General features: G+C 49.0%; 4 protein-coding genes across 4 annotated transcripts; 1 reads left to right on the forward strand and 3 right to left on the reverse strand.

Moving 5' to 3' along the window:
- Positions 1-8: 8 nt before the first annotated feature.
- ANOM_000919 (uncharacterized protein) lies at positions 9-566 on the forward strand (the record flags this gene model as incomplete). The annotated part of the gene is made up of 1 exon (XM_015546177.1): positions 9-566. The coding sequence occupies one exon, from the start codon at positions 9-11 to the stop codon at positions 564-566; it is 558 nt and encodes a 185-aa protein (XP_015411816.1).
- Positions 567-3,156: 2,590 nt separating this feature from the next.
- On the reverse strand, positions 3,157-4,191 carry ANOM_000920 (putative cytokinesis EF-hand protein Cdc4; the record flags this gene model as incomplete). The annotated part of the gene is made up of 4 exons (XM_015546178.1): positions 3,157-3,350; positions 3,410-3,502; positions 3,561-3,701; positions 3,773-4,191. Coding segments are annotated over 4 exons (462 nt in total), but the record flags the coding sequence as incomplete, so codon positions are not given.
- Positions 4,192-4,949: 758 nt separating this feature from the next.
- Positions 4,950-8,046, reverse strand: ANOM_000921 (putative C2H2 finger domain protein; the record flags this gene model as incomplete). Its single annotated transcript, XM_015546179.1, has 2 exons — positions 4,950-7,756; positions 7,818-8,046. 2 exons carry the CDS (start codon positions 8,044-8,046, stop codon positions 4,950-4,952), a joined length of 3,036 nt encoding a protein of 1,011 aa, XP_015411770.1.
- Positions 8,047-11,954: 3,908 nt separating this feature from the next.
- Positions 11,955-15,831, reverse strand: ANOM_000922 (nuclear import receptor MTR10; the record flags this gene model as incomplete). Its single annotated transcript, XM_015546180.1, has 8 exons — positions 11,955-12,424; positions 12,505-13,035; positions 13,110-13,535; positions 13,589-14,869; positions 14,940-15,030; positions 15,138-15,410; positions 15,463-15,555; positions 15,639-15,831. Coding segments are annotated over 8 exons (2,976 nt in total), but the record flags the coding sequence as incomplete, so codon positions are not given.
- Between the last annotated feature and the right edge of the window lie 239 nt (positions 15,832-16,070).

Below are 16,070 nucleotides of genomic sequence, written 5' to 3' on the forward strand. Positions count from 1 at the left end.
CCCAAAAAATGTCCACTCCAGACCCCCAATCACCGTCTCAAGACCAATCCCTCCAAGAACAACCAACAATACAGAACCGGCTCCCAGTGTACACCCACCACTGCCGCTTCTGCAACCACCTCCTACTATCCACAACCCGCGACATCGCCTCCCTCCCGCGCCGCAAAGACCCCGCCAAAGACAAAGCCCTCATCCTCCCCCTCCCAACATCAACCACCCCCGAGGACTCAAACCCCAATCGACAAGAACACTACACCATCCTCCTTTCGACAACGGTACCGGATCGCAAGGCGACGCTCGTACGGCGCGAGGACGGCTTCGAGAAGAGGTTGTTTCTGCGGTGTGGACGGTGCCGGGTTGTGGTGGGGTATTTCCTGGATGGGGTGCTTTTTCCGATGACTTCTGTTGCTGCTTCTGCTTCGGTGGGTGAGGGGGAGGAGGGCGAACGGAAGGAGAAGGTCGTTTATTTGCTTCCGGGGGCGTTGGTGGAGACGGGGGCTATGGGAGATGAGGGGAGGCTGAAGGGGTTTGATGATGAATGGAGGGGGTGGAGGGCGGAGGTTTAGTATGTATTATTATGTGTTGTATTATATTGGTTAATGAATGGATGTGTATATCGAACTTGGGGGTGTTGTCCTGGTGGGTGTGGGGCGTATGGAGTCTGAGTGCTGTTTATTATGTCGTGGATATTGTCATGCGGAAGGTTTTCATGGCACTGAGGGCACTGTTTGCCCTTTGTATAGACCTATATTCTTCATCTTGAAGCCCTTGAGTGTTGTTGATATGCTCGGTGCACGTCTGGTATACCGTTTTGATATCTCTAATTGTTGTATAATTCTGAGTGTGCAGGAGGAATATCCAATTTCCTGTATTGCTATCTACACTGTCATGTGCACTGACAGGAATTCTACTATAAAGGCAACCATCTCTACAGCTGCTACTCTAGATCGGTCTCGCAAAATTATAGACAGCAGTCGGGGAACAACAGATTCATAATACTCAAAGCTACCTCTCCAGTCAAGCTACTTGCCCAAAATACCCTAGAGAACTATTCTCAATACCTAGCATTATCAGGAAGAACAACATCAAGCACAATTCTCCAAAATTCGACTCAATAGACTGACAGATCTAAACGACACCGTCTCACAATATACGAGCGAGACTAAGGCCAACAATCTTTTGGACCTGGGTTGCCTATACCAGAAAGATAATCCAAGCGTCCTGAGCCCCTCCAAGTACAGAAGTGCTGCGGTAGGTTCCTGCAGAAATGACCAATCTACTAACACTACAGATCAAATCGATACAACTTGGCACTGCCACGCGTTAGTTGCAAGGGTACGGTCCCTACACTGCAATTTTAGCTTCCCGGAGAGGATAGTAAGAATCAGGATGTCGAGAGACAAAGGTCATGGTTGTGGAGACAGGGCATCTGCAGTGTAAACAGCGGTGTACTACATTTTTAGAGCCCTGGGGAGGATAGCTAGGATATCCTATCCACTCAGATAGTGGATGTGGAGGTCAGTGCTGCCAATATGCAATGGCTTCCCAGACCAGCGGATTGTACTGCAATTTTAGTGCTCTGGAGAGGTTTCCCAGGGCTCTATATTTATGCTGCTAGGGCAGGCATTTGGTTCGATTTTCACTGCACTTTAGTTCCCTGGGGAGGAGAGCAGCATCTCATGGTTATCCTAACTGGTCAAGTCCGTCATATCACCGAGACGCATTCTCTTTTAGCGTGCACTGCATTTCTAGTTCCGAGGAGATGATGTTCAGAAGCCGCTATAGACACTATTAGATAAAGATCAGTTCTCTCATGCTTCTAGATTTATCGAGGTTAAGTTAGGACAGAGCTAATAAACATCTACACTGTACTTTTCGGCCCTGAACGAGGATACTGAGGATTCCATACGTACCCTAATAGATGTAGGACATTTCTATTACACAGCTAGATCCGTTGCACTTGGTGCAAGCATGAGCATTGCGAGTCTGCCTAGTGATTATATTCTATCTGTCTCCAGCCTTGCACAGCATTTTTAGGTCATGACAGAGGGTGTTCAGGATTCACCATCCACATTGATAGATGAAGGCCCACCACTGCCAAGGTTTTGGACTAATTTACAGCCACGTACTACATTTTCTGAGGGCCTGGAGCGGATGGTTAAAGGTGACAACGCATATGCACAGTATTTTTAGGCCACTAGAAGAGATCAGATAGGTGGCAGTTTGACCGCAGATCTTCACTGCAATTTTAGACACTGGGAGAAGTTAGTTAAAGGCTTTTGTCGGCACTAATATGTGAAGTAGCTCAGCCATGCATACTACACTGCACTTTTAGACACTGCGAGAGCCTAGAAATTTGTCTAGATTCATCATTTGATGACTGAGCTATCACTCTTTAGGCATCAAAACGCGCTACACTGCAATTTTAGCTCACAGGAGGGCTGGTCGGAATAATTTGCTTGGATATTTGCGGCCAATGAGACTTGTGACATTGTTTGTGTTGTAGTCTTGGCTTGTATACATGTTTTTGCATATAGCGTTACTACTATCGGTGTTTGTACTTGTTTTCCGGAGAGAAAAATAGAGAGAAAGACTGTACTATTCTGTCCCTCATGTGAAGCTTGTATAGCAGAGAGTATCTTAATCCTTAACTTGACAGTTTGAATTACCTTGTTTTTCCTTTGGACCATTCTACTTTGACTATATATATCCGCATATTGATGTAGCGGAGCACTCGTCCGTGAAATTTAACCGAACGAATAGTTAGTTACTCGGCTAACTTTAAGAGAACAAAATTTCTAGTACTATAAAGAATTGTATCTTATATATTTCTCTATATGGAGCAAATTAACGTTGCGAGAATGACAGGGCATGAAATACTGCCTTGTCGATTGGGTAGCTTTCCGTAATATGCCAGTTGTACTTCTGGATGTGCGTGTGGGTCACTTTATATAGTTCAAGGTAGTCGACGATAAGTAAAGGAGTCTGTCGTTTATCTGTTTTGGCTGAGACTTATCTCGCTATTATGGTTGGTTTCGTCCTGCTCTGTTGGTTCGATATACATGGTCGCCTTCAACACTAGGAGTGATCTTTTGGAGCCCACGTAGGGTACCACTATCTACTATACGTCATCTCAAGCATCACTAAATCAAAGGTATATGGACTGGTGTGAATTTGTGCAAATATCTATGCTATCATTGCTATTGCTATCCATATCATATGAACCCGATATACAATACAAACGAACTGAAACTTAGCCCAACTCCGCCCCTCGAGCGATTCTCATAATATCATAGAACATAGGGTATCGTGTATCAATCATCAGTTGGCCAGGATCGTGCGAACGAGCTCTAAATATGCACGCATTAGTTCAGTCCCGACTACTGCGCCTGGGAATTCTGTAACCTACCGGTGTAGTTAATCTCACCCGAGCTGGTATCAACCGCCTTGAGCAGCTCATCGACTTCTTCGTCCGACATCTTCTCGCCCAAGTTCGTCAGAACTGCCCCCGGTTAGCACCTCGGTCATCTTGTACTCCATCCTACCATCAGAATACGTACTGTATCGAAGCTGACCAACCCCAATAAACCCGGTCATATCCTTATCAAACACCTGGAACCCGCGGCAGTATTCCTCGGCTTCACCAGGGTCGCGGAAGCCGCCCGGACGGTTGAGAACCTTCACGAAAGAATCGAAGTCGACTATGCGAATGAAACTCGTTAGATCATTATTTCCCTTATGAGCGATCGCGACTAGACAAGGATAGACCTACAGTCTCCGCCGAGGCTCTTCTCCAGATCGGCGATCTCAGCGAGGGTGGGATTCTGGCCGCATGCGCGCAGGAGGTCACCGAGGGACTCTAGGGAGACCTTGCCGGAGCCGCGCTTGTCGAAGAGGGAGAACGCTTCCTTGTAGTTGGTGGAGGCCTGATCGTCGTGGTGATTGTGTGAGCCGGTCATTTTCAATGCCAAATGTGATATTCAACCAAGGAAATGATTTCAAGCACAGGATGGCAGACGAGGGAGATGGAAAATGCAGGTGTACTGGGGAGAATGAGGGAATGAGGAGGGGAAGATTGTTGATGGAATGGGTCGGAAGAGGGCGAACCAGGGAATGCGCATGAGGTTGAGGGGCGGCAATTCAATCCAATCGATTTAATGGGACCGAGTGAGATCTCGCCCGGATCCAGTAGGAGATAAACAACCACCATCACCAAGCTCTTGGACATCCTTCACCTCGCTGGCCATGTTTCTCTTGCCACTATTCCACGGGATTGCAGAGCAACAATCAGACGGGGCCACGTACCATCTTTTCGATTTGTTGTTATGGAGCGATTGCGAGGAAGATTCCGGAAATGGTATAGAGCTGTGTAGATTACTGCGAGGGGGAATGAAGGCAGGGATGGTTGCAATGGAGGATTGACGGTTGACCAGCACGTCAAAGGTCAGAGGTTACCAAGGAACAGGTTGGACTGGAATGTTGATAAGAGTCGAAAAGGCGGGATGGAGAAAAGGAGAAAGTGGAGTGTCCGTTGTTGTGGTAACCGTTCCCTGATTGGGAACCAGGCCCTTCCCCATTTGGGACGTCATTCCACATCGAGTCTTCCCGTAGTATGCAGTACTTTAAGTGCTCTTGCTAAATAATGACTGTTGATACGATCATCGTCATTGAACCGACTCATTTCCAAAATCAGAGCTACTCTCCAAGAATCATACAAAGCAATCATACAGAGCATGCAGAAGACAACGCTTATCCCATTGGTATCACCGCATAATCATAACCCATGAACAGACCCAAAAATAAAAATAGTATATGTACATAACACAAAAGGAGAAGGATATCAACCAGCTCCCAAACAAAGAACAACTCCCCCTCCCCCTTCCTTGAAACCCGTAAGGACACAGGAAAGAGTCGAAGATGTAAGAGAACCCAGAAAGACCTATCAGTGCTTATCGGCCCTTCAACTTCTCAATACAACTGCTCAACAAATTAGCCGCTTCCGCCAACAGCTCCCATCGTGTGTTAACAAATCCATCTCGCAGAACCATCAACATCCCCAGGCACCGGTTGCGACCCTCCATTGCTTCCAGGTCGTTGGGTGAACGTACTCCTCCCACCCGTCGGAGATACTCTTGCATGTCGCGGCGCTGATCCGCCACTGTGGCCAGCTTCGGTGGTGAACGAATCGGGCCTTCCAGCGCGTATCCATAGCACCAGACAACCAACGCTGCAACGTAGATCACCCATGGCCGGTTGAGGAGATAGTCATCCCGTCCTGAGTAAAGCTCCCCTTCCTCCGACTCGCTGCTCAGCAAACACTCGGAGAGAAATTTGAGCGCGTAGAAAGTCGCGTCTCGCGCTGACGCCTTTGTAGCCCATCGCTCGGTCATCTTCTCACGTGCAGCATTGTAGTCTCTGGCAGTGATAGCTCTTCCCATGAGTCGGGTGGCCCCGCCGAGGATTTGACAGTCGACGATGTCGACGTGCGACGCCATGTGAGCAAGGCCGTGCAGCACGTCGCGGGATTCGAAGACGTTGTCATCATCAAGTGGATGCTGAACCCGGTACCCTGGGAAAGGTGGTGGTGTCCCGGCTTGTCCCAACGCTTCGTCAAAATCTCGTCGCCAATTATCAAAGGCCCGCAGCAGCGCAGCTCGCCATTTGTCTCGACCGCCAAGTGCCTGAGGAACTCCCAAAGAACTGACTTGGAGATCTCGCTGGTTCATATGCCAACTGACGCTGAGAAGACCCGCCATGAGAATGGTTCTCCCGAAGGCATTGGTCCGTACCCGTTGCCCATTAAGTGTCCGTTTGAGGCCATCCAAAAACATGACTGGCTTCACTCCGTTAGCATGGAGACTAGCCTGCACACGCGCCACTTCAGCAGCGCTGGTCGCTGACCACAAAGCCTCGTCGCAGGGCAGGGGTAGCCGAAGCTCATGCGCGACCATCTTAGCCGAGTGGCCGAACATAGTGGCATGAGTGGAGTCGAGGACAAAAGCGGCAAATGCCACTCTCCGGGTGGCCTCCGCTTTGATCCAGTGCGTCCACGATTCATCCGCAGAGAAATCCTGTGTTGTCGTCGAACAGGACACCGACCGGGCCTGCCGGTCGTCTCTCAAGCTCGCGGGTGAGTCGAATGCGGAACGTCCAATCAAAGAGCTGCCCCGACGCATTAGGGTCAGAGTGGTGTCGTGGTGAATATGTGCTCGTTCATGTAACGCTCGAGTAGAGTACATCTTTTCGTAAACCTCAAGCAGCAGGAGGGCCTGGAAGACCCACAGCTTGGCAGGCGGCCGGAAATCACCGTCCATGAAGAGCTCCCACCTAAGATGCCACACAATAAAGTCTGCCAGCTCGGATGCCGCTTCGGTTAACTCTGGGCCGTGAATCTTGTCCAGCGTGGATGCACCGATGGCTATAACGATCAGTAAAAGCAGGTTTGGCGCCTGGTCGGCGAAAAAGGTGGGCCGATGCAGGATGGGCAGCTGAGAGTGGAAGTGATACCAGTACGATCCAATGTACGTCTGCATCATTCGCAAGCTCAAAACGTGGTTGTCATCGTCCATATCACCATCCATTAAAGCATCTTTGCGTTTGGCTACTACCGAGTAGGCGGCTTCATTAAAGCGAGTCGCCATGAGATGAAGAAGTTCCTGCCGCTTTTCCTCCGATATAATGGCGCGGGGTGAACCGGGGTCCAGAATGCTGGTAACACTCATGGGATGATGGGGCGGGATAACGCCGCTCAGAAACGTCCCATAGGCTGGATCACCCAACAAGAATTGATTCTGCAGTTGCGTAGGGTCCATGTAATTCGGTACCATACCACTCGCTGCAGGGTAGCTCATGGACGACGATCCGGGAATGGGTTCATTAAAAAGCCATGCCGTAAAGTCTTCCGCCATTGCAAAAGGGGATCTATTGTATGATTCGCTTCCAAAGATCGGGTAGACACAGTTGGCCAACGAATCAAAGCCAGGGTCCCCAACTGTCGAGCCGGGAGCTATCATCCCCGACATTGTATCAAAAGCGCCCATGTTGGCTGTTTGGTCAAGAGTCGCCGGTGTAGAGGCTGTTGCCGGGGCTAAAGAAAGACCCGAGTAACCATTCACGGGCATCTGCATACCAGCCTGAGAGGCAAATGGTACAGTATCAGCCAGAGACGACCCGTTGGCGTCTGTCGGCAGTGAGGAGTAAGCTCCATCAGCACCTTGGGATTGTGTGGTGGTTGTCTGACCAGGATGTGACTGTGCGTCATGATGGATTTCACCGATGGGAGTATTTGTCGGCTGATGGTTGCTCAACGTCCCATACGACGTATTTTGTAGTTCGGGAGGACTGTAACTCTTCGGTACTGGAGGAGAACTTTTCCCATGGGTGCTTAAGCTATTTGACCGGGGGAAAGTGTTTTCATTCTGCGATGGTAGTATGTGATGTTGGTAGCTAAATACGGAATTCAGGCCGACAGAGGGAGATGACGATGACGAAGGAGATATTGGAACAACCCCGTTGGACTGAGCGCTTGACATTTGCGTAGGTATGGATGGCGGCGTGACGACCGTCGCTTGGCTGACATGGGGTACATGGTGCGGGCTCTGAGGCTGGTTGGTAGCAGCTTGCGCAAAATGATCGCGTTTTTGGAGTTGGGAGCCTTGGGTGGTGTGACGTTCACGGTGTCGAATGCAGAGGTCTTGTCGAACGAAGGAGCGGTAGCAATCAGGGAAATCGCATCGATATATTTGCTTGGGAGTATCTAAGCCATCAAAGAGATCAGTCATCTTTCGATAACCGTTGTGGTGTGGGGATTCACTTACGGTTCAACTGATGCCGGTATAGATGCTCCGCACGCGAATAGCTTTTCCCACACCCTTCGTGTGTACATTCGAATTTACGGTCCGTGTTGACCTTTCGAACCCTCTTCCTTTTCTTCGGGGCGCCATTGACAGTGATGGTGTCGTTGTCCATGATCTCTGCTTCTCGTTCTCTGCGGATGCCTTTTGGCCCTTGGTCTAGACCTGTGATTGTACCGACCGCCAAGGTCATCCTTCAGTCAGTTCAACCGAGAAGTACTGAAATATTGACGGTCGTCCTTGCTTCCTTGACTTCCCGGTTGCCCAAAACACACAGGACGTTGGCCTGCGGAGAACGGAGAGTTACCGAATACGTCGGGGCATCAGACCGGGCGATGACGGCCCGAGTCCGGGGCAGGATGGAGGCGGATATGAAGTTTCACGGAGAGATTAACAAGTAGGGGAAATATGCCATGGACACGGAAGAGATCAAAGGGTTGTCTTTCTTGCCCGGAAGAAAAGATGCGAAGGATGGCGGCGGCGCAAGGACGAGTTGAGTAAAAACCCCGTGGGGAAAAGCGTGTGCACGGAAAGCCGAAGCGTTCCCGGGACGGCTGGACAGAGGAAAGGATTCCGAGCTGAAAACTCTACTCCGACCGAAATTCAGAGCGAATCTCGCCGGTAGAAAATCCGGAAACACAGGCGGAAATTGGAGAGAGAAAAGGAGAGGTCGCAGAGGTGGTGGTACGATCGCTAGGAGCGATATGGAATAATAATTGGAGAAGTTGAAAGGCGGAGAGAGCGAGCGCGCGCGACAAAGTTTGAAAAGAGGGGAAGGTGATTGGAAATATATAAAGTACACTTCTTGTACTGTAACGGTCCGATCGGTCGTATACAGTACCTGCTCAGTCCTAGTACTGCTTCCCAACAGAAAACGGGCGGCGACAGACGAGTTCATATAGAGGACTGGGCGACTGAAGGATTCAATTAAATCACCCAGTAAGGATTAATGGAAATTCGAGAAATTGAAATAAAATAAAAACCAGATCAATTTTCTATCTCGTATAATGATAGCCACAACCATTTCCATGACTCCAGGTGGGGTATCCTCATACTAAGGCTCCAAACAGGTTATTATTATCGAATTCTTTTCGTGGTCAGTCGGCATTTCATGCATCAAGTGGATGCTATCTGCTATCCTAACAAAATGAATATCAACCCTCGTCGCTAAGTTTTTCCCCATCTCCGCTTTCTTTGCTTTTTCTCCTCTAAGCACTAGAACGTGTTTTAAGTTCCAGGCTCGCGACTATCCCGGCTTTGATATGTAAATCAAACCGCGGGAAATCACCAAGCGTCAAAGGAAAAAGCAATTGGACTGCCAATCATTTCTCAGAAGGGAAGACGAGAGGGTATCGTGGGTTTTGCGCGTCCTTTCCTGTTTACTAGAGGTGGCCTTGTTTCGTCTGTTGAAGCGGGTGGAGAGGAGATCGTGCAGGGTAGATAGGACGATCATCATGAGATTAAGATCGATTACGATTAAGGATTTAATTAATTCATGTAAGAAGAACTGCACCGAAGTTTTACAGAATGCAACTAGAATCTCAGCCAACCAGTCAGAGGCAGTCGTTTTCAGCTGACATGACGTGCTGTACCCTACTCTAAAAACTATCGTGCATCACAAAATCATAGTAGAGCCTCTCTATAGGTACCATCCTGCGCATAACCTGCCCACAATTTCACTCCGTCGGAATGAAGCGTTGAAAATGATAATTAGGGTTTGGAACCTTGTGACTGACAGCCCTCCAATTGACAACTCGGTGCCTGGCATTCCGGGTGGAGACATATTGATGGACACTGTCGAGACTCGAAACACTACCTACCATAGAACCCATCTGAGATCTTCTTCGGGACACATGCAGCCTGCGACTAACAATCCTCATTGAGGTGAAATGGACGCGGTTAATGCGGATAATTGTGGTCAAGTGAGCATGGATGGGACCATCTTCCCGTTCCATCGTTTCGTTGGTGGGCTAACAATAGCAGTTATTCGTTAATTACTTAGGCCAAACTGACTCACTAGCCTCGTCGTGGCGCTCCTCGAGAAGTAAAACAAGCGATCAATGCTTTCGAACTCCCATTGTGGGCCTGTTGATTGCCTATATGGCGGGGTTGATCTGCATTCCAACATGGTCCTTAGTGCGTGTTGTTGTGGCTGAAAAGAAAATTACCGGTATAGATCTACACGCTGAAATTCACTCATGCGCGGAAGCAAGCCAGCAAAGCAGATGCTCGAGGAGTGCTGCATGAGTACTGTGGCTAGGCGTTGAGGTCCGCGGAAGAAGATCAACACGGCTTGTTGGGAGCCTATATTGCTTTTTCCTTCAGCCTCGCACCTCGCACACTAAAAACAAGGCAACCTAGCAGTGATCCCCAGCCTAAATTTCTGTTTTTGACGGTTATCCCGCTATAACAATAATCAATAATAATTTTTCGGAAAAAGTATAGCGTAAGTATAAGAATTAATTGGGGAACCGAAAATATCTGAAACACCCAAGGTGTTCTTGACTTAAGGACGATCGCTCACTGGTACCTGATGATCCTAGCGCATGAACCACCCTCCGCTCAAATGGGGACCACTGATGATCTATCTGATAAGGAGATCAGTGAGATGTCTCCGTGGTAAGGACATATTAGGCAGGATCCGAAGTATGTACGTAACGGATATGCATATATATTGTCCGTCCGCATCAGACAGGTATGGATTTTGGTGACAAAATTAGTAGTCCTGACGAAAGTCTCCGTAGCCCGTACCAGCGCCCTGGTACCTACCGTTAATGACATGAACGAGCACACCATCTTACAGGTACCATGCTCAAGGTCCCTGCAGACAATAGTAGGCAAACTATCTAGTCACACCATGTGCCCCTTACCTGGCTTTCGGAGTTACCTGTCAAACGATCCCTCCCAGGCACTGTCCTATGGCTCGAAACCACGTTATAGGAATTGTTCCTTAGCCAGTCAGTCCACATCGGGAAGAGAGGGTAAAAACAACTAAAAATAAAAACAAAACTTAGAAAAGGAAATGACAGTAGATCGTAGAAAGGTAAATCTCCCCACTAGCACCACCATTGAGCAGCGTCCTTCAGACCCATACCTCCTTCAACTCAATGCGAACACCTACGCATCATGAGATCGCCGCACCAAATTATTCCACAATATCGCCCCCAGTCCTAGTTTACCAGCCACCTTGCGATGGTCTACCTAGTCTCCAACTAGGATGCCTACATTTGCTCTACCTGCTTATCCTTCTTTCCCGGACTTAGCGCGCACTCGCCCCGAACTCGGGCGATAAAAAATGATAGACCTGATGATCACCCGGCTGGGTACCTGGTGTTAGCATGCTTGCCTAGTCTGGAGCCGGCTCATCCCTAGGCTAGTGATGGCACTGCTGGGGAATTGTTGGGACCGTACGAGATGCTGGCGCATTCAGAATTAGCTCGTTTACTCTCGTTAAGGGGTCTCGTGCCGAGTGCTTTTCGTCTCCTGCATAAGCCTCAGCCTGATGATCATTTCCCCAAGGTTAACAAGTTGAGATATTTTGATCACTGGTCTCGAGTCTATGCTGAGTTGCACTATTGTGATATATATGGGAGTTTTACTGGGATGGCAATTATTAGCGGCGTGTGTCATTTTTTCTCCCGTTGATGTAGCGTTTACTTCATTACGAGCATGTTGCTCTGGAGGTCTAGCCCAAGGCATATCATCTACGCGGCTCTATCTGAAACAAGGCTATTGACTTCCACTAGGGAGAACTGAATCATGGATACTACTGCAAACTACTTGAAGGGGAAAGGTTGTGTCCATCATAATATGAAAGTGGCTGGAAACAACCCATTAACATTCGTGATGTATATTTGTCTCAAATTGGTCAGCATTACAATGGAATCGACCTAATTGGTGATCGTGATCGGTCATAGTCAACTTGATGCTTTTCATTGGTGATCTTAGGGTTGAAGAAAGATCCCATCCATAGGGTCGGGTCAGCTGGTCTTCTACTAACCAGTTACGTTTCAGGATAGGATATGCCATGTACTCGAACCCGATACCGGAGCTTCTCTTTACTAGTAGAGACAGTGTGTGTAAAGTTGTCATAGCGTTCCATGTCTACATCTTCCAATCATAAATTTTCACTATTATACTGATGTATTACAATGGGCTATTGCGACTGTATCGCTGTCCCCGACCCAGTGACTGCGGAATTATCCATCAAGCGTCATGCGAAGGGACCGCATGAACTAAACGTAGTCATATACAGGTACTGGGGTAATCTATGGTTTGTATTTTTCTTAGTCGGGGGGCTGCTTCTCAACGTTTCGTGTACTGTATTGCTTGCTGATCCCATGGAGTGCACTAAATTGCATGATTGGCGTTTTCCCCCAATCCGCCACAGGGGCCAGTCATGGGCGGGCGATGAGCATCGCCCAGTCCCGACCTCCTCAGCTGAGCTGTTTTTGACTTGTTGAGTCCTGGCCGATGATGAACTTATCCGCTAAACCGGAACCGGGTGGCCTCCAACCGGCCCAGCCCTTCTCGAGGTGCCACATTTCGTCGCCGATAGGAATTCGTAAAGTCTGGAGTTGTTAGCCTGAGGGAACGAACCAATACTAAAAGAAGAAGAAAAGGGGAAGGAAAAAGGTAAGATGAGTGTTACCTTGTAAAAGAGTACGAATTTTGCGGATTTCGCCCGATTGTACCCGATCGGATATCCCCTTCAGTAGCCGCTCGGCCTCACCAGCCTTCATCGTACCCGCTGGCAGCATCTGGAGAGTGGATTGAAACCAAGCCCCGGCCTCCTGTGGCATCAAGTCGAAGAGTGACATCATCACACCGGACGCATCTGGGAAACATTCTGCGGGGAACGAGAACAACATTCCTGTTAGAATTCGTTGCGAAAGCACTTGTCCCTGAGACGCAATCAACTGCTTGACTGCCTCACGAATTTCCGGAGGATTCATATACGAATTCCCATCAGAGGTGGTGAATTCGGACACTGCGGGCTTTTCGAAAGCGAAGCTAAACAGGTCATGGTAATAATGTAATGTGGCAATAAGAGGGTCGATCTGCTGCAAAGTAAGGGCGCTCAGGGCTGCGGAGAAGATCGGCACAGAGAGAGACGAGGTAATACACTCTTTGGGGTAGTACCGAACTGCATCCGAAGAAAGACGATAGAAGTCCTCAATCACTGTTATGGATGATTAAGATCAGCATAAGGGAAAATATAATTACAGAAAAAGAGCAGGTTCTTCTAGCGCTTACCGTCAGGTAGGTTCTCGGGGGGCAAGTCATTGAGAATACGCAAGAATGCGATCGCCTGTTGCTCGTAAAATTGGAAGACGGCACGACTCGTGCCTGGATCGACGAGGTCAGCACCTTCAGAAAATTCCCGCACAACTGCATCAGTGGCCCACAAGAAGCATCCTTCTCGTGACGCTTGGAATCCATTTGCGAGGCTCTCTGCTAGTGTAGGCAATAATGGAGTCATGGCTGTTCGGTAGGAAATAAGCATGTTTCTCCAGCAGCGGCACACCCGCTCCAAAATGGGAGTAGATGAAGTAAAGTTCATGACAATAGTCGTCATGATGGGCAAGACCTCGCCACAATATTTGACAGCGGGATTTTCCTCGCGGGGCGAAACATATGGATTCACCACTAGCACGAAGATCGTAATCAATTGGAGATGGTCTGTGATGGCAGAATTAGCATGCTAATTTCCTTGAATATCCGTGAATACGTACCAGCGACAGCCCGTTGGCCCTGTTCGTCCTTCGCATTGTTCGCCAAGTTCATGATTCTAGCCATGATCGGGTCGCAGAACATTTTCATCGTCTCATAGATCTTCTCAAGTGGCTGCACTGCAACCACAGCCGCCACACCCTCAGTTACCTCCTCTTGGCTTGCTGGCTTCAACTTATCAATAACAGACTCATAGAACGAATGAAGTTGAGCAATGTGTCCTCCGAGCAGTTTTTGACAGTCAGTACCCAGGAACTTGAAAGCCAGAGCTGCGGCCTGAACAACTTCCGGGGAGCTGTGCTGAAATCCAGAAATAACATAGTTCAGCTGTGCCTCGAGAGTTTCCGGGTGCTGTGCTGTCCATTCCGTATAGCGAGCTAAGGCCATGATGGCCTGGAATCGAACCTTTTCTTGGTTTGGTATTTGTGTTATCAGAGGAATTACCTGCGGGAGAACATGGCTTTCTTCAGGGTCAACCATACGGCCCATAGCTCTCAAGCTGAAGAGCGGCGCTTCAAGTTCTTGCCAATTTGGAACATGTTCATCGCTAGCTTGGGAAGCGTAATTGGAAATCCACTGTTGGATTAACTGATAAGCCTTGGACAAACATTCCGTCACTCCGATCACAGCACAGCAATCTTTGAGGACATCTCCCATCGAGTGTCGGTAGTGACGGAATTTCTCTTCCTGTTCCCGGTCCCCACCAAACAGATCGGTCTCACCCTCTTCTGGGCGGGGGTACTCAAGGTGCTTGACCATAACATCCACCAGCTTGGAGAAGACGTCACTGTAGCTTACCCGTGCATCGGCATACCGCTCCAGCGTGACATACTGCTTCAGTTCATACCAAAACACGAAAGTTAGTGAAACGGCGTCGCGTTCCCAGTCTCGTGCGCAGCATTCTAGGACAGCCTCTACGAGGCCCCGGAAATCGGACGGTAAGCGGGCGATCAGAACAACCCAAGCCTCACCAGCCTCCGCAAAAAGCCTGGTAATGCCTCTGAACGCATCCGTATCCTCGGCCTCCGCAGCCTCGGCGATCTTTGGACGAAGGGACATCAGGCGCGGATACAAGGTCTGTATAATCGGCAGTGACTCGTCCACTTCTCGAGTATCTCTGTAGAGAGTGCAAACACTCTCTACCGCGGCTTCAAATGACACGTCATCGTCAAGTGCCTTTAGAATGACATCCAACAGGGGCGATTCGACAATCTTCGAAGCGGGGATCTCGCGCATCCAAGATGTGATGCAGTCCAGGAGACGAGGATTGGTAGATGCAGTGGCTAAGGTCGGTATAAACTTTAGCACATGTCTGAAGTGGGTGACGGAGGGCATTAAGCAACGTGTACATACGTGATGATTGAGCATACTGAATTAGAAGATGCATCACTTGCTCTGCATTGTCTTCCAAGAGTTCTTTCGTTCTGAGGATGAGGTCGTCTTCCTAAAAAGGCCAAATATTAGAGTTTGATTAATGGTTGTACGAAGCCGAGCCGTTGCCTATTGCGTGATGAATGGGTAGGTAGGTGGGATATTGTCTGTCGAACATACACTCAGATTGATTTTGCGACCTTCTGTGACCTCCTCCGGAAGGATTCTCAGAAATTCCAACACGCAATCACCAGCATTACTCCCCAGTGCTGAGCCGACAGTAGCGAGGACATCTTTCCACCCAGTCATCTGAATGGCGAGGCTCGCCAAACATACGCATAGTTGTGTTTGAATGGGGCGAGGGCCCGATGCAAAGGCGACGAGGAGATTCATTACCGAGTCCCTGAGAGCCGGCACAGACTCAGCGGGCAGTTGATCTAGATCGAACATGATCTACAATAATCAATATCCGGGTGCTTCTTCTATTGATCATGGGTTGTTTCACCTTTCCCTTCAACGTGGTCGCAGCGAACAACTTGGCCTCGACAGGAACATCGGGAGACTGCAATAATTCATGGGTAATTGTCCAGGCTTCAACCTAGAGTATGAATCCAGTTTGTCAGTAAGAACACATTGGGCTGAGGCGAACTAGTACGGGGTGAGGGGTCGGGGGTAACGGACTGATTTCTGGAATTTCTCGAGAAACTCATGAGCATGCGCCTTCTCAGTTCTGGAAACATTTCCCTGCATTGTAGCGACCGCAGCTAGAACAGGGCCAAAGGCCTGTCCTGCGGTTCCCTCCTTGCTGGCCATCGTCGATTGGAGTGGGATGTTTTGGTTGGGGGAGAAGAAGAAACGGAGATGAGGGGTCAGCCAGGCCGGAGGCTCAACACCTATGGAGTACGGTCATGAATACTCATTAAATAACCCCTGAAGAAGGTATGCAAGGAGTGGGCCAGGCACAAAAAAAATCATTCAATAGTGGTGGATGAGGAGATCGGGTGAATGGCTCTATAGTAGAAGTGGGATGTAGTGACGCCTGAACCCAAAGGGAAAAGTTGGTGAGCCGCAGCAAAGTCCCGAAGCGGTTTGAATCCGCCAAAGTTAAGCTCT

This window comes from Aspergillus nomiae, assembly GCF_001204775.2.
Source record: "Aspergillus nomiae NRRL 13137 chromosome Unknown contig00008, whole genome shotgun sequence".
In the NCBI taxonomy this organism is placed as follows: Eukaryota; Fungi; Ascomycota; class Eurotiomycetes; order Eurotiales; family Aspergillaceae; genus Aspergillus; species Aspergillus nomiae.